Source organism: Phyllostomus hastatus, unplaced genomic scaffold, assembly GCF_019186645.2.
Source record: "Phyllostomus hastatus isolate PE091 unplaced genomic scaffold, TTU_PhHast_1.1 phas_scaffold_21, whole genome shotgun sequence".
NCBI lineage: Eukaryota > Metazoa > Chordata > Mammalia > Chiroptera > Phyllostomidae > Phyllostomus > Phyllostomus hastatus.
Window position 1 is genome coordinate 4,674,379 of NW_025334017.1, and position 26,301 is coordinate 4,700,679.

A 26,301-nucleotide genomic window follows, 5' to 3' on the forward strand; every position below is an offset into this window, starting at 1 on the left:
GTCTTCTCAAAAACTTTACGTCAGTTTGTTGATATAAAAAGTTGCTTGCTAGGATTTTTATTGAGATTGTGTCAAATCTATCAAGTTGGGAAGTACTGACATCTCAATATTGAGTCTTCCTATCCTTGAACATGAAATATCTGTCCATTATTTGGATTTTCTTTGATTTCTTTCATCAAAATTTTGATGTTTTTCTCATATAAATCTTGTATATACTGTTACATTTATACCTAAGTACTTCTTTCTCATGTGCTAATGTGATATTGTGCCTTTAATTTCAAATTCCAGTGGTTCATTGCTGGTATACAGACAGTAGGTTTTTGTATATTAAATTCGTATCCTGCAATCTTGCTATAATTGCTTATTAGTTTTAGTTTAGTTTTTTATTTTTGGTCAATTCTTTGCAACTGTCTACATAATCATGCCACCTGTGAAGACAAAGTTTGTTTTTTCCTTCCCAATCTGTTGTGTACTTATTTTTTTAATGTATGTTTTATCAGCTCGAGCTGCTAGACCATAAACTCTACGAGGGTGAAGTTTTCATCTTATAGTCATCTCCTTTCTGCTCACATTTTTATCAGTTATACAGATTAAATTATCATAGTACTAAATAACAGCTAGAAATAAAACGCTTCTAAGTTAATGCTATTTTATATTCTATGTTGCTGCATGGTAACTATGAGAAACCAGGTAGCTTGGGTAAATTGTGCCTCAATTTGTACGCCAAGGCAGATGTATTTCTATCTTATAGATTGATCTTAATGACCAAATTGGACTCTAAAACATCAAGGTCTTAGGAAAGTGCCTAGAACATTGCCCTCAAGAAATAGTCTTTTAGTTTTTATAGTAGGATACAGATGTTCTGTACAAACCTACCCAAAACCTTCAACAGCCAACAAACTTCAGCTCAGATGGAGGAAAAGCGATAAAAGGCCAAGTAAAAAAGTTGTAGCGCAAAGAAGGCTAGAGTTTAGAAAGGTTACTGGGAAGAATATTTCTGGGCCTGTGGGAGGAGAAGGTAGTAACTGCAGTGGTGGAAGTCCAAAGGCGAGCGGAGGAAATCTCCAAAAGATAGATTGTCAGGTCTCTTCGTAATTGATGTGTGGGGACCATGAGCTTAGACAAAGTAGTGAGCAAGGGGCACCGGGCCCTTAGGCACAAACTACTCGCAGGGCGGAAAAGGTGGTGAGGGTAACGGGTGGCGGTGTGGGCGGGTGGCGGTGTGGGCGGCTCTATCTCCCCCAATCCCTGGAGTAGTAGCAGCAGTAGCAGCGGTGGTGGCAGCAGAAGCGGCAGCAGCAGCCCCCAAACACGGCCCTACTCACCTCCATCATCCAGCTGCCCTGTTACCATGGGGACGGGTCACCTGACCAGCCTTCCTGCGCCTGCGCAGGCAGAAGGCGGGGGCGGAACCCTGGCGCGCCTAAAGGGCGGTCCTCCGGTGCGTGCTTTCTTCCCCTGGAGTCAGAGCTCAGTGCCAGTGACCGGAGCCAGGGGCGGCAGTACCGGTTCTTTGAGGCCTAGGTAAACCGCCCTTGAGGGGGTAAGTGGGGTGTTCATGTCGCTTCCCCGGGCGGGCGGACGAGGGGCTGAGGCGTGGGGATCCCGCGTCACTTGGCGGGGAGTGTCTAGGTCATAACGGTTTTTGGGAGGTGGAGGGAGGTGGAGGCGGCGGCGACGCCCTCCCAGTGGGCTCCGCACCCCTCTGTGCGCCCGGGTGAAAGTTTGCGTGAGCTTCGCGCTCAGCCTGCTTGGGACCCCGCGGGTTCCTAGTCCTGACCTGGCTGGGTGAGGGGACTGGGCAGGGGGCCGAGCGTGGTGGGTCGGCCCCAGGGCGCCTTCCTGAACTCCCCCACCTCCCCACCCCCAGCAGCTCTGGGACTCTTTCTCGTCTCGGTTGTTCCTTTTCCTTGAGAGTGAGCCGCGGGCTGCGGTTTGTCGTCGGGGAGCTCCGCATTCCTTGGGGCTGCACTTAATCACCTTCCGTGGCAAATCCGAACGTCCGGGATTTGGGAGGAGGAGGAGGAGTTTGTTGAGGGGCGCGGGGTGGGGGGGTGGGGGAGCCTTACTTTCTGGAAGGGGGTTGGGGAGAGGTGGTCCTGTATGCGCCCGTTTCCTGAGAAGTTGGAGGAAAGGGAGACAGTTTCCAAGGAGGGTGTGTTCAGAAAGAAGTATCCCTTGAGATCTCATGACTCAGAGCTTTCGTTTCAGGATTTCCTGGTAATGGGAAAGTAAAGGCATATGGACGTAAAAAGTTTTCCTCTTCACTAAGTGGAATTACTTAGTCATGAAGCCTTCTAATGTGCCAGTTTTGGAAAGGAATTTCTAGGTTTCTCTAGTCTGTGTAATCTACATACATAGTTACTGTTATTTCTTCCATTATGTAAGTCCATTACTTAGAAAGTGCATTAGTTTACCAAACACTTATGGTGCACTTGCCTCAAAGAAAAAACAATTGATTAAAAAGGCAAAATGACATTGAAAAACAGCTTCAGTCTGTTAGCTTTATTTGAAATTCATGTGATTAATTTAAACTCAGATTTGTCCCCAGTCTTTGGTTTTTCTGTTTGCGATTGTGGGTTAACAGTAATTTTTTAAAAAATTTTATTTTGTCTGGTACCAACTTATTTCTATAAACTTTTGTGCTTAAAATGGTATGTAAAAAGGATAGATCAAGTGATTTGTGCCACAGAAGAAAAATAAGGAAGTGGAATGTCATTTAAAAGGTTCAGGAAATAGTTATTGCCTTAATCTGAATATAATTTTGGCAACATTAATTTTTAGTCATGTTTGTGCATTATAAGAAATAATGTAAAAATCGTGACCAAAAGGGGGAGAATTTCCTAATAGCAGCATTCGAGTATATTGTTCAATTAAAAACAAACAAAAACCACTTCCTTAAACTGAGCATGACTCAACTTTTTTTTTCCTATTTTTACCAGATTTAAGTACTCTTTTTTAGGTAGTAAAGTAAATGCCATGGGTTCCTAAAATGAAAGGTTCCCCCAAACAACTTTTAAAAATACATATGGTAATGGTTATTTTAGCACTTTTAAATTTCTAATTGCTGCAAACATTTTTTTACATGTATTTAGCTTTTGAGGAGGTGAACAGTAACATGACTAAAAATGTAAGTAATATAAAAAGTATATAGTACAGTTTCCATTTGAGGTTCTCTAGCCATCAAACCATATTCCCTTTGTGTAGGAGCCAAGTTTTATGTTTCTTAGGTATCCATCCAGGAATATTGTATACCTATACAAACAAATGTGTAAATATATTCCCACCACTTTTTTAAATTGTGGTAAAATACACATGCCATAAAGTTTACCATCGTGACCATTTTGAAGTGTACAGTTCAGTGGTATTAAATATGTTGATACTGTACAACCATCACCACCACTGCCACCGTCCATCCTCAGAACTCTTTTCAACTTGTAAAATTGAAACTCGATACCCATGAAACATAGTAGCTTCCTCTTCTCTCCTCCTCAGCCCCTGGCAACCACTGTTTTACTTTGTGTCTTTATGATTTTGACTAAGTGCCTCATAGAAGTGGAATCATAGTATTTGTCTTTTTGTGATTGGCTTCTTTCACTTAGTGTAATGTCCTCAAGGTTCATCCATGTAGCATATTGCGGAATTTCCAAACATTTTAAGGCTGAGTAATACTTTATTGTATGTGCATGCCACAGTTTGCTTATCCATCCATCCTTCCATGGACACTTTGGGTTGCTTCTGTGTGTGAACACTTGTGAATAATGCTGCTATGAACATACATGTATGAATAATCTTTTCAGACCCAGATTTCAATTCTTTTGGGTATATATCCAGAAGTGTAATTGCTGGATCATATATGGTAATTCTAATTTTTTGAGAAACTGTCATTCTGTTTTCTGTAGCTGCTATAGCAATTTACAGTCCCACCAACAGATCAAAGGTTCTGTTTCTTCCATGTTCTCACCAACACTTTTTAAAAAAAATTTAATGGCTTGAGGGGAGGTGGGGAGGAAAGAGAGAAACATCGATTTGTTCAATTTTTTTTTTTTTAACTTCATTTGTTGATTCTGTTGTGTGTCCAGACCAGGAACCTTGTAACTAACCTGTGACTAAACTGTAACCAACGTATATCTGGACTACACTCTGAGCTACTTTGCCAGGGGTACTTTTTTTTTTTTTTTTTTTTTTGATAGTAGCTGTGCTTGTGGGTGTGAGGTGGTATCTCCTACTTTTGATTGCATTTCCATAATGATGGGTGATGTTGAGAATCTTCATTTCATGTGCTTGTTGGCCATGTCTGTATCTTCTTGGGAGAAATATCTGTTCAAGTTCTTCGCCAGTTTTTTGCTGTTATTGTTGAGTTTTAGTTCTCTAAATGTTCAGGATAATAATCCCTTAGATATGTGATTGCACATGCTTTCTCCCATTGTGTGGGTTGCCATTTTACACTGTTGATAGTACCTTTTGCGGCACAAAATTGAAAAATTTTCATGAAGTCCAGTATGTCTACTTTCTCTTTTATTACTTATGTTTTTGGTGTCATATCCAATAAATTATTGGCAAATCCAGTGTTGTGAATCTTTTGTACTATGTTTTTTTCTAAGAGTTTTATTGTTTTAGCTCTTACATTTAGGTTCCTAAATGAATTTTGAGTTATTTTTTTTTATATGGTGTTAGGTAAGGGTCCACCTTCATTGTTTTGCATGTGTATGTCCAATTTTTCCAGCATTGTTTGTTGAAAAGACTGTCTTTTCCTCATTAAATGGTCTTGGCACCTTTGTCAAAAATCAGTATACCCTATATTGGAGGGCTTATCTACTTTTAGGCTCTCTGTTGTGTTCCATTGGTCTATATGTCTTTATGCTAATACTATACTATTTCGAGTACTATTTTGAGTGTGTTTTGAAATCAGGAAGTGTGAGTCCTCCAGTTTTGTTCCTTTTCAAAATTGTTTTGGATATTTGGGGTGCCTTGAGATTCCATATGAATTTTAGGATGGGTTTTTCTATTTCTGTAAAAAAAGTAATTAAGATTTTGATAGGGATTGCATTGAATCTGTAAATTGCTTTGGATGGTATTGACATTTGAGCAGTATTAAGCCTTAATTGGTGAACATGGGATGTACTACCATTTATTTATATCTTTTTAAAATTTTTCAGCATCATTTTATAGATTTCATCATATAGTTCTTCTACCTCTTTGATTAAATTCCTAAGTATTTTATTTTTTGATGGAATTTTTTTGTAATTTCCTTTTTAGATTCTTCATTGTTTATGTATAAAAATGCAACTGATCTTGCATGTTGACTGTATGCTGCTGAATTTGTTTATTCTAACACATTTTTTTTGTGGCATCTAGGGTTTCCAAACCCTAAACATAATAAGATGATGTTTAAACAGAGAATTTTACTTCTTTTCGTATGTGGACGCCCTTATTTTTCCCCTTCCTCCCTCTCTAATTGCTGGGGCTAGAACTCTGTTGCATAGAAGTGGTGAAAGTGGGCCTCCTTGCCTTGTCCCTGATCTTAGACTAAGAGAAGTATTCAGTCTTTCACCATTGTATGATGTTTGCCATGTATTTTTCATACATGGCTTTTATTATGTGGAAGTAGTTTTCCTCTATTTGTATTTTGTTGAGTGTTTTTTATCATAAAAGATAGTTGAGTTTTATCAAGTGCTATTTCTGCCTCCATTGAGATGCTCATGTGGTTTTTTCCCCTTCCTTTTCTTCATGGTGACACATTACTTTGATCAATTTTCCTATTGAACCATCCTGGTATTCCAGGAGTAAATCCTATTTCCTAAAGATATATAGCTGTATAATCCTTTTAACATGCTGTCCAATTCTGTTTGGAGGTATTTTGTTGGGATTTTTTCATCAATGTTCGTGAGGGATGTTGGTCTATAGTATTTTTTCTTGGAGAATCTTAGTCTAGCCTTGTATCAGGGTAATGGCTGTCCTCATAGAATGAGTTAGCAAAATTTTGAGGAGGAATGATATTAATTCTTTTTTAAATGTTTAGTAGAGCTCACCGGTGATCAGGTTTAGGGCTTTTCTTTGGTAGATTTTGATACTGATTCCATCTGTTTACGAGTCACAGATGTATTCAGATTTTCTGTTTCTTTGTGATTTAGTCTGGGTAGGTTTGGTGTTTCTAGGAATTTGTCCATTTCATCTAGGTTATGCAGTTTTTTTGGCATGTAGTTGCTCATAGTACTAATTCTTTTATTTCTGTAGAGTCAGTGTAAATTTACCACCTCCATTTCTGATTTTAGTATTTCGAGTTTTTTCTTTTGGTGTCTTAGTCCATCTAGTCAAAGGTTTGTCACTTGTGTTGACCAGCTTTGGTTTCATCACCTTTCTTTATTTTTTTTCCAATTCTCTATTTCATTTATCTTTGTTCTAACCTTTATTTCCTTATTTCTGCTAGCTTTGGACTTAGTTTGTAGTCTTTTTCTAGTTACTTAGATCCTCCCCTTTTAACATAAATATTAGTATGTTTTACTGTACACTGCCCTAAATCATGCTTGTTTTTCCACTTACTGATAATGTTTTGAACCTCTTTCAATATTAGTATGTATAGAACTTCCTCCTCTATTTCATGTATTCCAATGTTACAGTCAGTGCTTCAGTGAATAAACTTTTACATGTGTCACTTTTTATGTGCACATATATTTGTAGGATAAAGAGTTGAAGTGGTATGGCTGGGTTGTAGAGTACCTGCATTTATAATTTAGGTAGATACTGCAACTCTATGGAAATTGTTCTGGTTTACACTTTCACTGGTAATGTATGAGCGTTTCTCAAAGTGTTATGATCTGAAAGTGTTGTCAAACTTCGGATTTTTGCCAGTCCAGTAAGTGTGAAATAGACTCTTTTAGATAAAAAGAAATTATTCTACTTAACGTAGACTTTATATGGCCATATTTCTCAGTGGCTTATCAGAATCTCCGTGGATTTTGACTAAAAAGAGTTTCTGTGTTCTTCAAGAAATATGTGTCAGCTTGGGAACTATTTTTAACTAGTGCCCAGGTGATTCTGCTCTGATGATCAGCCACGTTTGAGAAACATTGCTCTTGGCAGACTGCCTAGGGCTTTATCTCAAAGTATGCCTGTTCCTTGACACCATATACGAACCACCTGGAATGCTTATTAATCTTCAGTCCTCAAAACAGTCGTCACTCTCTACCATTGGGTCCAGTGAACATCGTTTGTTGTTTTTTTCTATTTTAAGCCATTTCATGAATGATTTTGTGGAAGTGAAGATGAAAGGGTAGTTAAAAAATAAGTTAAATTTGAACATAAGCCCAAATGTTTATTATAAATTTTCTGATTTTGAAGGTATAAATAGCTGAAATGGGCAACATCTCTGAGTACAACTAATTGCTTAATGATCATGCATAATTTGTAACATATACATTATATAAATATTGATCCAAATTTCAAATACATCTGTAATATCTTCTAGCTTGTTATTACTTTTAGTTCTTTAATACATTTGGTTGTCAAAATACTGTACTGAGACCTATTCAATTGTATACTTTAAAAGAATGAATTTTATGGTATATGGAGTATATCCATTTAGAAATGTTATTATTGAGCCCTGGCTGGCGTAGCTCAGTGGATTGGGCGTGGGCTGCGAACCAAAGTGTCGCAGGTTCGATTCCCAGTCAGGGTACACGCCTGGGTTGCAGGCCATGACCCCCAGCAACCACACATTGATGTTTCTCTCTCTCTCTCTCTCTATCTCCCTCCCTTCCCTCTCTAAAAATAAATAAATAAAATCTCTAAAAAAAAGAAATGTTATTATTGAGCATCTAACCAAGAGACAGAAACCATATAGTAATTGGAACAGTGAAAGTTTAATGTACAGAATTTTTAACTATAACATGATTGAAGAAACAGATTGGCTAGTAAGAGTAAAGAGAACTTTAATGAATACAGAAAGAGCAGATTTAGTGACTATCTAGTCAACCCGGGGCTGAGATAGAGTGTTCCAGCACTACCCTCCTCCTATGTCTGAGATCCAGGCTTTGGAGAGAGTACAGCCATCACTTAGAGGATGGTAAAATTGCCTTCCTAACTTACTGGAAATACTCCCTTTGAGGTAATGGGGGAGGCTATTCACAGGGAGGTGCTTTAAGGTACTTGAGGGTATGCTAGGAAAAGCTACTCAGTGGGGGAAGTGCTTTGCTGGTGGCACCATGCTGGGAACCTACTTACCAATGAGTGATGTGGTTGGTATGGGTTACTGTGCATTGCAGTAGCTGGGTGCTTAAGAAGCTGCTCCCTGCTGCAGGAAGATGATAGAGACGCAGGTGCTGCAGGAGCCTGAATGGAGGAAAATCTCTTTCTCCAGTGTATCTCCAGCGTCCTTTACTGACAACACCTAACACCTGCCAGCTGGCAAAAGAGCAATTATGTAAATTTTCACAGAGCAGCCAATAATGGGTAGATTTGGAGATGAGAAATAATAAACTAATAACTAGTTCAAGAATTATTGTTAAACCCTATACAGTTTAGGATATATTGGTATCCTGGGTTTAAAGAAAGGACCAGGTATTCATCTTGAAATAGCTAAGCAAAATTTTAAAGTACATATCCTTGTATTACTTTTAGAAAATTGTTTTAAACTACTACAAAAAACAATTCATGGTGACTAAAAAAATATGGAAAATGTAGAAATATTTAAAATGTAAAAATTTTTATCTTGTCCCTCAGGCCCTTACTGTCTGTTTCATTCATGTCTCCTGAAGATAAAACTATCATTAATGGTTGGAGTACAGTATATTGTTTTTTCTATATACAGTTGATCCTTGAACAACAAGAAAGTTAGGGCCGCCAACCACTCTTGTAGTCAAAATCTGAGTTTAAGTTGGCCTGCTGCATACTCAGTTTCCAACTGCAGATGGAAATACAAGTTGACCCTTGAAAGATCAGCTATACCTATATATGTATATTGGGGTGGGCAAAAGTAGGTTTACAGTTGTATTTTACTATAATAAGTAATAATACAAGAATAGACTGTTTTGTGTACTCACAACAGTGAACCTACTTTTTCCCACTCATTCATAAAATTTATTTCTCCCTAGTGATGGAGGTTTTATAGATAGGTAAGCTAAGTAAAGTAACATACCCATTCTTTTTGATTTTCTAAACTTTTGAAATGAAGGGACTTTGATTTGAAGAGACGTTTAAAGTCTCTAGTGGATGTAGTTTGATAGTATTGGTAAGGGAGGGAGAAAGAGTTTGGTAGCCATTAATCAACAATTTTTATATAACCTAGTTCATATTTTCCCATGTTTTGCAATTTAAATGTATTGTGTTAAATATTTAAACATGTTTATGTGTATGTTGCTGGTTATGGATACTATTTAAATTTCAGTGAAATATGAATCAAAAATTTTTAAAGTATATTTTATTGATTATGCTGTTACAGTTGTCCCATTTTTTTCTCCCCTTTACCCCCCTCTGCCTGGTACCCTCATTCATTCTAGCATTCCCCCCCACCCCAGTTCATGTCAATGGGCCATGGGCCAGGCATGTACATTTTTTTTGCTTCTCAATTTCCTGTACTGTTCTTAACCTCCCCCTGTGTATTTTGTACCTACCAATTATGCTTCTTATTCCCTGTATCTTTTCCCCCATCCTCCCTCTCCATCCCCACTGATAACCCTCCATGTGATCTCCATTTCTGTGACTATGTTCCTGTTCTAGTTATTTGTTTAGTTTTTGTGTTTTTTTAGGTTCAGTCCATTGATAGTTGTGAGTTTGTTGTCATTTTACTGTTTGTATTTTTGATCATCTTTTTCTTAGATAAGTCCCTTTAACATTTCCTATAGTAAGGGCTTGGTGATGATGAACTCCTGTAACTTGAACTTATCTGGGAAGCACCTTATCTGCCTTCCATTCTAAATGATAGCTTTGCTGGATAGAGTAATCTTGGATGTAGGTCCTTGCCTTTCATGACTTAGAATACTTCTTTCTAGCCTTCTCTTACCTACAAGGTTTCTTTTGTGAAATGAGCTGACAGTCTTATGGGCACTACTTTGTAGGTAACTGTCTCCTCTTCTCTTGCTGCTTTTAAGATTCTCTCTTTATCTTTAATCTTGGGTAATGTAATTATGATGTACCTTTGTGTGTACTTCTTGGGTTCAAGTTCTTTGGGACTCTCTTAGCTTCCTGGACTTATATATCTAGTTGCTTTGCTACATTGGAGTTTTCTTTCATTATTTTTTCAAATAAGTTTTCAATTTCTTGGTCTTTCTCTTCTCCTTTTGGCACCCCTGTGATTCAGATGTTGGAACATTTAAAGTTATCCCACAGGTTCCTAAGCCTCTCCTGTGGGATAACTTGGGTTGAATTTTTTTGAATTCTCCTTCATTCTGTTCTGGTTGAAAGTTATGTCTTTCTTCTGGTCCAAACCATTGATTTGAGTTACAGTTTCCTTCCCTTTACTGTTGGTTCCCTCTATCCTTATTTCACTTTGTATAGCCTTTCTTTATTTTGTGGCTGTACTCAATCATTTCTGTGAGCATCCTGATTACCAGTGTTTCGAACTCTATATCTGATAGATTGGTTATTTCCTTGTCACGTAGTTCTGTTCTTTTATTTGGGTCCCTTTTTTTTTTTTTTTTTGGTCTTGGCAAACCTGTTACATTGTATGGGGCGGAGCCTTAGGTATTCTTTAGGGTGGGGCAACCCACCTCCCTGTGTTGTGGTGTTATATGTGGGGGAGGGGCCAGAGAGGGTTTGCCCCGCCAATATATATATACCCAATATATTGCTTTTTGCCCAGCTCTCCCCAGGTTTCAGTCACTTCCCCCTCTACCCACAAATGAATTGTTCCCTTTCAGGTGCTGCCCTGGTGCTAATTCCCAGGTGCTTGGGCTTGTGTATGTTCTAGGACCCCATGGGTCACTTCAACAGACTCTCCTATGACTGGCAGTTTCACCCTTGGTAGCAACCCCCACAGGTTATTATAGCCAGAGGTTTTGAGGCTTTACATCCCCACACTGGAACCCTGGGTTGCACAAACTGTCTCGCTCCCTAGTTGTTCCACCCTATTTATCTGCACCAAATGTGGGACCACCTGGTCCACCATTGCTACCTTGCCCTTCAGAGCTGCCATCCTCTGCCTTGTCAAGTGTCCTCTTTGCCCCTCCTACCAACCTGGATGAATGTTTAACTCCTTGGTTGTTGGACTTCCATATAGTTCAATTTTCTGGTAATTCTGGTTGTTTTTTGTTTTTAAATTGGTTGTTATCCTGCTTTGGGTTGTGTGAGGAAGCGAAGCATATCTATCTACGTCCCCATCTTGGCCAGAACCTCCTGAATCACAGAAATTCTTTTTTTTTTTCCCTTAGGAAAGTCCTGCAAAAATGTCTCTGTACCCATCTCTTGAAGATTTGAAGGTAGACAAAGTAATTCAGGTACGTTTAAGTTAAATACTACCCCCTCACCCCCCACCCACCCAATACACTATGCCATACATTTCAGTTACAGGTAAAGTGAAGCAAGAACCTTAACTAGGTAGATATGCTCACTTTTATACATCATACACTTTTTTAAATTTATTAATTGCAGACTAAAATGTTATAGGAAAGCCAGTGTTTCCTTTTCATTTTACAATGAATTCATGAGTATGAGATATTATTTCTTTAAAACCGTACTTAAAGTATTCAATGATAGCTACATTTTATGACTGAAATTTAACTACAACATATATAAGTTGGTAAAATGCACTCTAACCTTCTGATGTCCTAGTTTTGTTTATAATTAAAATATTGTTTTATGGGATCTTCAGCTTTGACCAGCCTTTAAAGTCTTTGCCTTCTCTTTGAAGTTAAAAATGATACAAATAGTGAAATGTACATGCTGCTTGTAGAAGAGTAGTCATGTAGAAGCATGAAGTGTAGGGATTTATTTCCTTTTAGAGGTAAGCAGCAGACATTTCACATGTCCATACTCTAAAAACTATTAGAGATTACAGTATTTTTCATCTCAGTAAGTCAAAAACTTTTTGGAGTCCTTCATGTAGGTATTAGCTCTGGAGACGTGTTTCTGCTTAAGAAAGTTGGGGGTTGGGATCAGGGGATCAGGTATTGCCATTTTGTAAATTTTTACTATGCTTTTAACCAGATATAACTTGTAGTATTTAATGAATCCACCGTGATTCCAGTTTACTTAAAATACTGATGTCCAGTAAACTTAGAATTTTTCAGCTGTTGTTTATTCTTTTAATTTTGCAACATAAATCAAACTCTGTCTTATACTTGTTTATTTCTAAAATCTTTTTAATATGATGAAATTCTCTCTTGAGTGTGGTACTTAAAAGCTTCTTACTCTAAAGATGATTTCACCTGAGGCCTTGACCTTAGTTTATTCTGATATTTACTTAATAATTATTTAATAAGCATAAAGTTTATTTCAAATTTGTGAGAAGTAAACAATTTCAAGAATACAAATGTTTTTAGATAAAATGTTGGCCTTTTTAGGGTGAAAACGGTACTTAATAGTTTAAGTGCCGTTTTAAACCCCCAGAAATAATAGTAACAAATACATGGCTGGAGTTATTATTAACCTTGTAGTGATGATTGGTTACATATGGGGGGAGATCAGTAAACACATGCTTCCACCATAGATCCACTGTGGATATTAAAATAAGGTGTGTGAAATATCTAAAATGTATTATTAAGCTGCCAGAGCTTTGATGCCTCACAATTTTAAGTGACCTGTTCAGTCATCTTAAATGTTCTTTTGCTTTTTTCTTCAATGTTTTCTTGTGTGGTTTTTATTTCCACAAAGTTCATTTGAACAAACACATTTGCTTTTTAAAGAATTTATCTCAAATATTTAGCCCTCAAGAATTAAGCCATTAATGACATCAGAGCACTAAGGGATAAGGATTTGCAGGTGGATCTGAAACAATGGCTACCATATTTTGCTATGTACAAATTAGGCTTCTTAAGGAGAAGCCTAATGTACAGAAATTATATGGACATTTCCATTAGAAGATCTTTTCTGTTTTGAGCAAAAAGCTAGCTGTGCAGAGATGTAAGAATGAGTGAAAGGGGGAATACAGAATATTTTTGCTCGTTTTGCTTTTCTTAAATTCTCACTGGATTTAACAGTATTCCTAGCTACTAAAGTCTTGGGCTATATGTGTGCCTGTGTGTGTAGTTAATTTTACACAGTAGTTGATGTAGTTGATACTTAGGTTTATTTTTGTTCTTGAGATGTCCCTGCAAAGATACTTATTTTCTAATCCTCTGGCTTTTTACACAACAGCTGAGCTAAATGCAGCAGTGTGAACTGGCAGTTCATATATTGTAAACTTTTTTTACCATATCCATTACAAATCCTTAACAGGAGCCTTTGGTGGCTGTACCTATATAAAATAAGCTTCTAAAAAACAATGCTGTAGAGACCCAGTGCTCATCAGTTTTCTAATGCAGTGAGCAGATGTTGGAAGTGTTGGCTCCAGGAGCTTGGTCTCTTCTCTCAACATGTTTTCTGTAGTGGCAGAAACAGCATGCCCCAGCAGTGACTGTGTGCTCCTTGGGTACTTCCCTTTCCCCCTTTTTTTATAGTTGGGATGTCAAATAAGTATGAAACAATTTGCTGCATTTAATGACTCATAGTCCTTAAGCCCTTATTGTACCATCTTTCTTTTGTTACTCTTATTTAGTTACATAAGAAAGATGTATCTAGTTGCCGAGAACTTTCTATATGTACTCTTATTTCAGTGTTCCTTGGATAAGAATCATAGCAACGAATGAAAGAATAAGAAATAATAACCAATCTAAAAAGGAATAACTTTTAAAATTAATTAAATTCTATCTTTTAGAGTAGTTTTAGGTTCACAGCAAAATTAAATGGGAAGTACAAAGAGTCCCCATTTTACCTCCCCCTCTACACAATGCACCTCTTTGTGATTATGTAAAGAGTGGTTACTAGAGGTGGGTCATACATTTCATTATTAACCTTGTCCAAGTGACATGGCTATTTCACTATCAGATCTTATCTGTAAAGCAGAAAGAATTTCCATCAGTGGAATACTTAATACAACGTGGGCTGTGTGGGCAGCCCGGAGAGGAGTTCCTGGAGTATGTGAGCATGAGTAACACTGATATCATATAATGTTATTAGAATTATTTTGGCAAGTTTAACAATGATAAATCATACAGTGTTAATTTTTTATGTCAGTGATAAAGTATGCATTTTGCATACTTTGCAATGTTTCTGTATTTAGTATAGTCTAGCTGCTTCTTATACTTGCTAAAATGAAGATAAAAGTTTCAGTAGCATATGCTAGAAGAGCAAAGTAAGTATTAGCAACTTACAAAGTATTTAAATTTGTAGGTATTTTTTTGATATGTGACTTTTATATGAATATGGTTGAGCTTTTTCCTTATGCAAATAAAATATTTTTTAAACTGATTACTGAAAGAATAATGAAAATGTAAAATGGGTGGCTGTGTATTTTATAATGCATTTTGCAAATATTTATTAATTTGCAGCAGCACTATGAAATATTGGTTATAAGATACATAGAATGGTGCTTAGTCAAGTTTCATGTGATAGTGCTAAATATTTAGAATATGAAAAATATTTTTGATCTGCATATTTTTTTGAAAGCTTATATTGCTGAAATATTTGACATTAAACTTTCTTGAGTACAACTTCAGTGTTTTAGTTTCTTTGTGGATGTACTTAATTTAACATGTAAGAATTTTAAGTACACATGTAACATTATTGTTAGAATTTTCTTTTCTTTTTCAGGCTCAAAGTGCCTTTTCTGCAAACCCTGCCAACCCAGCAATTTTGTCTGAAGCATCTGCTCCCATCTCTCAAGATGGAAGTAGGTTTATACTTTGGGTTCATTCTCCTTGAACAGAAATCTTTAAGCATTCTTTTGAAGAAATAAGGAATCCAAGAATTTAAAAATTTTGTGCAGCATAAAATTGGTGGTTTTAAATCTCTAGTAGTAAGAAGAAAAAATGTTTATTTCAAAACCTAAGCCTTTAATCAAGAAAGTGAACTATGAATATGAAGATGTGTTTTATGGCTTAATGAAAATTAATTACATTAAATTTTACCCTCTTAAGTTCCTAACTTACGATTCATTCATTTATGTGAACTGTGCCCATAATGCCACTGTTGAACTTTCGAACTGTTCTCTCTATGGGGCATGGGGAGTAGTTGCAGTTTCCAGCTGCCTCCCTTTGGGGACCTTCCCAAATCCTGGAATCCACCCAGTGTCCGCATCCTTTCCTTTGGTTCCCTTCTCAGTTCATTCAGGAGAGAGCCCCTAAATATGACATGACACAACAGGAGTGTTAAGTAAGTTTTTGTGGCCTCTCATACCTATTTATAACATTGTTCTTCTGGAAAATCCAATTTAAGTCACAAATAAATCATGTAAAGTGTTTTTGGAAATAGTGCCTAACTCTACTACTGAGTTAAATACTGTTAATGTTTAAATATACTGTTTCCAAGATTTCATTGAAATATGGTTAACATTCTTAAAATGATATGACACTAAATAAATTAACAGTCTTTGGGTTTCTTTTTTATTGTAGTCAGAAGAGTCATTTCATAGCCATGTTTACTAAATGAGTTATAAAGTAGCTGCCTTGACAGTAGATATTTCAGTCAGTTCTATATTGGAAAATCAGTGGTTCACAAAATTGCTAATCAAGTCAGTTTATTAATTAAGAAAAAGTCAAGGTAAGATCCTTTATTTGGGATACTGTATTTGAGTTTTTAGAGGTCTGAGATTATTAATGCATATAGAAGCCCATTATGACAACAGTTTTCATTTTGAATATTCTACCTATGTTTTTCTTCTTTATTCATTCATTTATTTGTATTAGGTCTCTATCCTAGATTGTATCCAGAGCTTTTTCAGTACATGGGCCTGAGTTTAAATGAAGAAGAAATACATGCAAATATGGGCATGGTCCCTGGAGCACCAACTCAGGGGGTATGTAGAGTGCAGTTCATTTTGGATTATAGAAAACCATACTTTACACATAAATACAAGTTCTCTTTGTGGCTAACTCAAAATTTATAACTTTACCATTCACCTCTCTTCTCAGAAATTTTTGACTCCTTTCTGAACATTATTTCTAAGTAGTCCACTTCCTCTGTGCTCTTATCACTTCTCTAATATATTAGGAGTTAAAAATTCAAATGCCTTTGACTCCTCCATTCTCCTTTGTCTTTTGCATTTGGTCAGTTACTAAGATGTAGTGATTCTGTCTCTACCGTGTTTCTTGTTTTCATTTTATCTATTCCAGTTGTACTAAACCCTATTCAGTTTCTGAACTTCTAACCTAGATTACTACAGTAGTCTCTTACATTCCCTCTAGTAACTTCCTACAACAAACAGCACTAAGCTGCTGCTTGAGTAATCATTATGAAATACAGGTCTATAATACCTTTTTTGCTCATAATTTTTTAATGTTTTGAGATCTAATGTTCCTTTTAATTAGACCCCAAATTCTAATCTTAAATATGTTATATCACATATCCTTTTATTAAGGTCATTACCATGAGACCATAGCACTTTATGGCACTTATAGTTAAATACTTACTTTATGAAGACAGGGTCCGTGTATAGCTTGTTGCCATAACCCCAGTGCTTAATAAAGTAAGTGATATCTTGTATTTATTTACCAGTTATTGAAAACTTGGCTTGTATCAGGGTTCATTTGGGAAAACAGAAATCACAGTAGATATTTTAACAGATAATTTAAGAAATTACACAAAGAGGCTGAAGAATTGAAAAAAGCAAAAATGGAATACAGTTGTAGCATAGGGAAGAAGTGGCAGTTATCAGAATCTAGAAGCGTGGGGGAAGAACTCCAGGGAGCTGGGCTTCAGACCTTGGAGAAGGGCACGCCACTGACGGTGCCTGGTACCTTTGAGGTTTGCAGTGAGGCTGGTTCTGGGAGTGTAAAATTAATTGCTGCCACCCAGGTTAAGGGCTATGCCCAGGCACTGCTTACAGGAACCAGAAGCAAACAAGAAGGAGCAAGGCACTTGTCCCCCTTCAGCCTTCCTGTCCCCCTCTAGTGCCTCATGTGGTGCATGCTAACCAGAAACCTGTTGGCAAAGGAACATGTAATTTGCACAGTTCAATCCCAGCATCACCCAGTAGAGTCTAGAAGGGTGAGCTTGGAGCTGTCAGTAATAACCATGAATTCTGAATGAAAAGTTTGCAACATGTGGTATATGTGTAACTGAGGTTCCTCTTTCCCTGTGATTGCTGCTCTGAATGTCCCAACTTTTAGGTACGTGTGAACTTTTTATGACAGATACCAATTAAACCTTGTTTAAGTTCTTCCCTCCCTGACTTTTTCGTTGAAGAAAGGGCCCATTTAAGATAAAAAACCAGTTAGTTCCAGAAAACTTGAAATATGATACCTGACATGAGTCCCTGCTCTTCTAGGGCAGCCTGGTTTGTGCCTGTTGCTGGCTGATCCATAGCTCTTTACTAAAAGGGTTGAGAAATAATATTTGTCCGGTGTTCCAGAACTCATGTAACATGTACTTTTAATCCTGACAATGACACTATGAGGCAAGAAGTTTGTCCTTTTATAGAAACTCTGGAAGAGTAAGTAGATTGCTAAAGATCAGACCATATAAAAGAACCCTCTGGAAAATGTTGCATAAGCTTCAAAAGTGTTATATGGCTGTTAAGTTCAAGGATCAACATTTGAGTTGAAGTGCCAAAGCACACATGAGAAACAAATGGCATTGAATTTAGAAGGCAGCCAGCAGAGAGTCATTGAATCTATTGCAGATAGATAAATGTTATCTATCTGCAGATAAGTGTGAGAATAAGTTACCCAAGGAATTGGTAAATAAAAGCAGAGTCATTTTTGCATAAGTTGAATGAGTATATTTGTTATTAATTGTGTAAATTTTTTTAATCACTTAGAATGTTTATAAATATGTATTGTATATCTTTTTGGCAGCAGTTGGTAGCAAGACCTTCTAGTATGAACTATATGGTGGCTCCTGTAACTGGTAATGATGCTGGAATTCGTAGAGCAGAAATTAAGCAAGGGATTCGTGAAGTCATTTTGTGTAAGGATCAAGATGGAAAAATTGGGCTCAGGCTTAAATCAGTGGATAATGTAAGTATTTTTCATGTCTATTTGAATTTGTCTAAATAGCTTATTAGGATATTAACTGAGCAGTGTTAGAGTGAAATACATTAATAAACGATAATGGTGTATCTATAATTGGGAATACTTTAAATCAGTTAACTTTAAGTTTTTCTCCACTTGGAAATGCCCTATTCTGAAGAGGCAGAGTGGGGACTTGCATTACCTTGAATGAATTTTTCTTCTTTTTCAAGTCCTCTTTCTGGAATAAAGTTCACTGGTCTGCATATATTATAACATAGTTTATACAGATAGAATTCTGGATTGAAATAGGGCAACAGATGTGGAAGTTAAGAAAAAACTGACCAATGAAAATTAGTGGTCTTACGATGAGTGTTTTTAAACCAAAAGATGACCATTTAACTTGTAATTTTGCAGTTTTGTTATTTCCATCCTTCAATTTGAACTTAAAAGGTAATTTTCTGAGGAAAGGTGACTTTTTAATTAGGGTAAATTAGCCATTACTTTACCTTTATAATTACTTCCTGTCTCCCCTTAACCATACTGAAGAAATCAAACAGGGTTACTCTCAGAGGAAGCATTCAGGATTATTAAGGACTTGACAAGTCTACAACGTTTTTTATGGTTTTAGGCATTGCCTTATAGGATTCCTTTTTAGTCCTGAGGTGTCAGCTCAGTGCGTCCAACCTTTTCACGTAGTAAATAATGAGCGTGGCATGCTGTAGTGAGTGGCAGAGGCTGACCTTGGCAGGAAGCCCCAACCCTGCCCACCTATCCAGGGGGCTGAGGGCATCGATGTCTTTGCACACTTGTAGCTTATTCAAGACACATCAGTGTGCTCTTTTGGGAAGTTTTAACTGCTGTTTCCCTTCCTCTGCAGTGAATAGAGTACTTGCTGCCCCTTGTGCCAGGGTTTCTTCTCCCCTCCTTCCTCTGTACTAAAGAGACAAGATGCTCTTCATAGGCCCCTGTTCCCCACTGCAGCTGTCCTTGGGTGGATTGTCCATCTGACCAAAGCCCAGTGATCATAGCACTTTCACAGGATGCTGCCAGGCTTTCTTGTGCCGCCCTAAAGTGAAGTAGTAGAGACATGACAGAAGTCATGTCTGACCTGTTAATACACCAGAAAGGGTGTAGCCTTGTAGATGCTTTTTCATTTTATCAGGTTTGTTCTTTTGTACTTAATTTCTATCTTGTTCAACATCTGAGATTGAGTTTATATAAGTGAAAATAACTTAGTTAAATGTACTTGAGTTTTCTATATTTATTCCACAGTGGATTCTTTATAATAACTGGAGTGGTACTGAATGTGCCCATCTTTTTTACATTGTTAAATGAACCCTACTCTTACTTGGTTATGAATAATTTAGCAAATGGGCAAAGGAATCCTTCAGCTCACAGGGTAGAGTTATGACCTTAAACTATCACTTTTTAAACTGTAAAAGAAATCACAAAACTTCTAACACTTGACTTGCTTTCCCTGTAAATAATGGTCATGTGACTGATACCTATTCAGTATTGTCAGACTCCTAGAAGCTTAGTTACGATAGTAATCCTGCTTTATTTTCCTTAGTCTTTTTATTCCAAGATGAAGGGAATGATTGAGGTTGAGCAGATGGCTCATGATTTGAGATATAAATTACTACTGAGATCTTAGCTTTTTTTTTTTTGCCTTATTTCTTGGGATTCCTGCCTTGGTAAAATTTTCAATTTCTTGTTTAGGGACAATGACAGGCATACTCATGTAATTTTTAAAAATTACTAGAGTAGATTATATACCTAAACAGTGGGTTCCTGATTTTCTGATATTTTAAAACTGTATCATAACAAAGTTAACTAACCAAAGTTATTTTCTTATTCTCTAGGGTATATTTGTTCAGCTAGTTCAGGCAAATTCTCCAGCCTCATTGGTTGGTCTGAGATTCGGGGACCAAGTGCTCCAGATCAACGGGGAAAACTGTGCAGGCTGGAGCTCTGATAAAGCGCACAAGGTGCTCAAACAGGCTTTCGGAGAGAAGATCACTATGACTATTCGTGACAGGTAAGGTGACTGAACAGTTCAGATGGAAATTCAAGGCCAATTTCCCATTTCCTGGGGCTTTTTAGATTCTGTGAATATCGTAATTTGTGGTAGAAGATAATCATATTATAGATGAGCCTTAGAGTCTTTAAAATGTGTGGTGCAGATTTTTCTTAAATAGTTTGATTTTTAAGAAATAGCATTCTGGTTCTGCATTGAAATTCATCCTAAGTTACTTTCCTTTTTTAATCTGTTTCTCTAAAAAATTCAAAATGTACATTGGAAAAGTAAGCCACATGGTGTCTGTTGGCTCACTTAGATTTACTGCTCAGACATACAGTCTAGGGAGGAAGTGCCAGGGTCCCCATAGAACTGCAAGGGCATGTAAGTTCAAAAAACAGATCGGGTTTTGGGGGTGTTTATGAAAGTCTTGTCCAGGTGGGCATAAGGGACACTTTATTTAGCAGTTAGTGCATTCATTACTTAAACATTCAGCACCTGGAATACGGGCCTCCATTTATTTTCTTGCCCTGGCTCTCAAAAGTATTAAGGGTGGACCTGTATCATATTGTTACAGTTAGCTTTTGGGTTTTTTTTCTTCTCAGTTAAACTTTTTACTTTGGTGTTTCTAGTTTCTCACATGTGGTAGGTATTTAGTAAATGTTTTATAGATAAATGCCATTTTTGCTTCATATGTAAGGAAGAGTAATGTGGACTGATAGGAAGCTTAAGATTGTTCTGAATTTTATAAAAACAGGTTTATCACAAAACCCATAATGACCTGACTGGAATTACAGAGAGCAGAGCAGGTGTAACCGGCACGGTAGCTTTTCAGAGTGGATAGCGGGCTGCCTTGTCATCATAGCCATGTGTCTTCCTTTCTAAAAGGAACTTTGTAGAAACTAGTTAAGTCTTTGATATTTAAGTCAGTCTTGATTAATAATTTAGGCAAACGGTAATGTATAAATTAAAAAAGATATAGTTGACCCTTGAACATGGGTTTGAACTGCACAGGTCCACTTACACATGGATTTAATATGCAGACCCAAGCAGTTCAAACCCATTGTGTAACAGTCAGCTGTTTTGAGCTGCTGTTGGGAATCTACAAATGTGGAGGGCCAGTTATTGTTGAAGTTATGCAGAGACAAAAGTTCTGTGCCGACTTTTGACTGCACGGGGGTCAGTGTTCCTTATCCCTTGCATTGTTGAAGGGTCAGCTATAATCTTTTATGTTAAGATACTCTGTCAGTGTGCAATATCATGGCTGTTCTTTGTTGCTCTTACTAGAATTAACAGCATCCAGTATGGCAGAAGTCCATGAGAATGTTTACTATGGAATTTTTAATTGAACCCATTATGTTTACAGGCCCTTTGAACGCACCATTACAATGCATAAGGATAGTACTGGACATGTTGGTTTTATCTTTAAAAATGGAAAAATAACATCCATAGTAAAAGACAGTTCTGCAGCCAGAAATGGTCTTCTCACAGAACATAACATCTGTGAAATTAATGGACAGAATGTCATTGGATTGAAGGTAAGGGATGGAACTTGCATCTTGTTCTGCTGGTTTTATTTTAGCAAATGTCTGTTTCATTTATCTCTTTCGGTCGTTGTCTATTTCGGGTGTTTTCATACTGAGTTTCAAAATGTAGAAATACAGTGGAGATGAATAACGTGGGACCCGGGGCTCTGCTGTGCTCTCTGTGAGCTGTACTCTGAGGACAAAGGAATTAGTGGGTTGACTAAACAGTTTGTTTGGTTTTTCCCATAAGGTGGCTCCAGTACTGCTTAGTTGTTTTTAACTTCATTTGAAACAATTTTGCTGGATTGTATTGTGACAGCTGTCATATCAGTGTGCATTGGGAAAAAAGTCAAATTTGGTGAATTTTTGTGTAGTCATTTTAATACTGAAGATGGAAGAAGATAAGCAAAATTTTCAGCATTTATGCTTTATTATTTCAAGAAAGGTAGAAATGCAACTGAAACAAAGATTTGTGCAGTATATAGAGAAGGTACTATGACTGATTGGGTGTGTCAGAGTGCTTTGCAAAGTTCCATGCTGGAGATTTCTTGCTGGACAATGCTTCACTGTCAGGTAGATGAGTTCAAGTCAATAGGGATCAGCCTGAGACAACGAGAACTATCAATTCTCTACCATGGAGGAGATAGCCGATACACTCAAAATATGCAAATAGTTATTGGTGAAATGAAAATGTCTTTTTTTAAAAGATTTTATTTATTTATTTTTAGAGAGGGAAGGGAGGGAGAAAGAGAGAGAAAGAAACATCAATGTGCAGTTGCTGGGGGCCGTGGCCTGCAACCCAGGCATGTGCCCTGACTGGAATCGAACCTGCGATGCTTTGGTTCACAGCTCTTGCTCAATCCACTGAGCTACGCCAGCCAGGGGGGAAATGTCTTTTATGGAAAAAAAACTGAATGAATTTCTTGGCCAACCCAATACCTGGGCTGTTATCTGGAATTACTGTTCCCGCAACAAGGTGGTTGGACTAGTTGATCTTTGTAGTTTCTTGAACTAGAATTCTATGGAGACATAGGCATTGAAGATTTAATGGCATTTTCAATGAATGATTGCCCAACTTTTTTCAATCCAGGTTGTGGGAAATGAGTAATAGTTGCTGTTCATATTAGTACTTCATTTTTGTAGGTTTTTTTTCCTTGCAGTTTCCTAAATAAGGCTGTTTTAAGGTTTTCATTATGATCTGCTTATTTCATAAACTTTGGTTAACTGAGGGGATGTGGTAATACTATACATGGGGAAAAATATTTAATCTTAAGTAATAAAAAGGTGTGGGGTTTTTTTTGGGGGGGGCTAATATATTCAGATCAGTTTACTTAGCAATTTTGCTACTACCTATAAAATTGTGATTCTACAGAATTAAACTTAGTAAGGAAATCTATAAAAAAAAAAAAAGCCCTGACCAGTGGGGCTCAGTTGGTTGGCCATCTTCCTATGAAGGAAAAGGTGGCCAGTTTGATTCCCAAAGCATGTGACTCGGTTGTGGGTTCAGTCCCTGGTGGGGCACATATGAAAGGCGTTGTTTCCTGTCCCTGGTGGTGTTTCTCTCCCTCCTTCTCCCTCACTTTCTCTATAAAAATAAGTAAAAATCTTAAAAAAAGAGGAAGAAAGCTAGAAAAAAGTTATAAATGCCAAAGGTCAGGATTTTAGAGATATTAGCAAAACATAAGAGGATACATATTTATTTACCAGTAATATAATTTTATGTTTATTGAATAAAAAAATCTGTGGAATTCTCACCCATGTGTTTTTAACAGGACTCTCAAATTGCAGACATATTGTCAACGTCTGGGACTGTAGTTACTATTACAATTATGCCTGCTTTTATCTTTGAACATATTATTAAACGGTAAGTAGACAATTCTTGAACTTGATGCTCATGGTAATGTGACTTAATATAAGCACTAGGCTTTCTTTTAATTCCCTAACTCTTGGTTCTTTACCTAAGAGATGATGTTGCTATTACCCAGAAATTTGGATTAAATTGTTTAAATCAGAGGAAATGGTTGGTAAGGATGACCTTTCACAACTTCCTAAGTATGGAATAAAATCCACCACACACTTTCGAAACTTGGACATTTCCTAATAGGAAAAGGGTATATGAACAGAGGTGGGCAGGCTTTCACTTCACCTACCACTTTTCAGTGAAATGGTGGTTACATGCTGCCTATAGCTCCTTTGCTCAGTAGAAATCTCCCGGTGGTTCATGATGGCAAATTCTTGTTTTCTGGATATTAGGAGTCATGGTTTTTATTCTCTTGATTATCCCAGGAGGAAGGTAGAGGTGGGCAGGGGTGTGGTGTGGTGGGGGGATGAGGCCTGGAAAGCTAAGGGAAGCTAGAGAAGGGGCAGCAAGGGTTCTCATCTCTGGAGCTTTTAAAATCCTGGCTCCAGCAGAGCTGTTTCTGCCAAGCGAACTTATGATCCCTGTTTCAGACTCAAGTTATCTTGCATGTGGAAATAAGATTTAAAAAATTACAAAAACACAGCAGCTATAATGAAATTTTTGTTGGTTTCAGCTTCTGGGTAGAAAGTAACTAGTTACTCTTGGGGTATTAAAAAAGGAGTTACTGTCAGGACTCCTCATTCTAAAGTTCTCTCCTAAATGAGTGATAGGAGCCACAACCTCTCTCCCCCAGCTCATAACAGCATTCTCATTTTCTTTCTTTTTAATATCATCAGCCTTAATATAGAAAGACTTAATTGTATCTTATCTAACTTTTCCAACCAAGATTCAGATAGCCTTTCACACTGGAAATTTACAAAACAAGTAGATTACATGATACCTTTAGATTAGAACTCATTAAAAAGAACTTAGCATTTTTGAAAAAAGCCCCAAACTTCAGTATTTAATAAAAGTGGCTCTCTTGTAGGATGGCACCAAGCATTATGAAAAGCCTGATGGACCACACCATTCCTGAGGTTTAAAAGCCATGACACAATGGAAACTTCGCTGAACTCCTCCAGTTTACTTCTTTGGCAACTTAACTTTGTATTATGCACGTGAAGCTTTCTAGGAGCCAGACAGCATATGCTGCATGAAGTCCTTTCTATCTGATATTATGGCTGGGAATCTTAACTGATCTGATACCTTGTTCAGACTTCAAAATAGTTGTAGCCTTATCCTGGTTTTACAGATGTGAAACTTTGACAAGATTTACTGACTTTCATAGATTAGTATCTCTACCAGATACCTGATGCTTTTATAAGCCATGATATGATGATTAGAATGACTAATGCAGGCTTTAGCTTTGTGTTAGAACCAGTCAACATTATTCTAGAAATCAAGTAGTGCTGTCATACTACTTTAGTTCTGTGGTATTTGCATTTTTACTGTTACCGTAGTACATTTAGAATGATTGCTTTTGATAGTGTTTTTTTTTCCCCTCTTGGTTCTGTGTGTGTGAGTGTAGTGTGTGTCTGTAAAACACCAATTAAATAACACTGGTTTCATTCCATGTAAGCATTATACAGTGTATGTAGGTTGCAAGAGATTGCATTATCATTAAATTTTTAACTACCTTCACTTAATATGCTTGAACTGTCGCCTTAACTATGTTAAGCATCTAGTATAAAAGCCAAAATATAACTTGCTGCCTTTCTAAAACCCAAAATGCAGTTCTGCATTAAACTGAAATGTACACTAGCCCAAAACAAATTAGTGGTGTATACTGAGCTATATATAGCATAGCTGCTTTGTTGCATTTGAGATTTTCTAGTCATTGTGTAATGGAAACAACTTCTCAACGTTACTGGTATCATTTTCTGAGAAATGAATCACTGTATATTTAATGTAAAAATTCTTATACTAAGTAGAATAAACTTTTGACTTCCTTTTTTATTGTAGATTAAGTAGGATGATGCCTAAATTTTGACATTTCACTCTAAACATGATATAACCTAGCTACTTTGGGATGGTCTTACAATATTGTCCTGGTAATTCTATCTCCTGACTCCTCCCTGCAAACAAATTGCATTGACACTTTATCCTCATTTTCTTCTTTTTTGGTTTATACCTATTCCAATTAAATATGTATAAATAAAGTTAAAATTTAGTCAGACTGTCTACTATTGCATCATTTGGAAACTGTCTATGGCTTTCTCCAAACTAGTGCACGACCTAGAAAGTAGGTATGTGAAATTCACCTGGGACCTGTGGGAGAGTCGTCTCCATAGCAGCTGGCAAGGGGTCCTGGGAAAAGCCCTCAGTGCGGGGGAGTAGGAGTGTTGAGAAAAGTGCTTCCACCTGTGAAGTTGATTCCTCAGGTTCTGACTCCTCAGGCAGAGGACCAGAAACTCCGTTGAGGCTGTAAATTTTCCCCAGCAATACCTGAGAAAAACTGAAAATTCTATCACCCTGGTCTGATTCAAGTGTTTTCCTTATGCCATTACTGCTTACAAGATAGACCTTTAGAGTATAGAAAAATTTTAAGTCACATCATTACTATGGTCCAGAAAAGAGAGTCAGTGCTACCGCTTTACAGCTTACCTTACTTGAAATTTACAAAAGCAAACCAAATAATGTTTCCTGGTTTGATTATCTACTTTGCTGTCTGGACTTGGGTCCAAAGATGGTTCCAAGTGTAAGAACAACATTCAT

General features: G+C 37.1%; 1 protein-coding gene across 3 annotated transcripts; it reads left to right on the top strand.

Moving 5' to 3' along the window:
• Positions 1 to 1,402: 1,402 nt before the first annotated feature.
• LOC123833017 (syndecan binding protein) lies at positions 1,403 to 25,760 on the top strand. 3 transcript variants are annotated; one of them, XM_045860980.1, is made up of 9 exons: positions 1,403 to 1,543; positions 11,367 to 11,432; positions 14,785 to 14,863; positions 15,879 to 15,988; positions 17,988 to 18,149; positions 20,006 to 20,181; positions 21,527 to 21,698; positions 23,459 to 23,550; positions 24,575 to 25,760. In XM_045860980.1, exons 2-9 carry the CDS (start codon positions 11,382 to 11,384, stop codon positions 24,627 to 24,629), a joined length of 897 nt encoding a protein of 298 aa, XP_045716936.1. In that variant the 5' UTR covers positions 1,403 to 1,543; positions 11,367 to 11,381; the 3' UTR covers positions 24,630 to 25,760. The 3 variants fall into 3 exon arrangements, with proteins under 3 accessions (XP_045716936.1, XP_045716938.1, XP_045716937.1); XM_045860982.1 differs by having other exon boundaries at positions 1,410 to 1,543; positions 17,991 to 18,149; XM_045860981.1 differs by having other exon boundaries at positions 1,431 to 1,524.
• Positions 25,761 to 26,301: the final 541 nt, after the last annotated feature.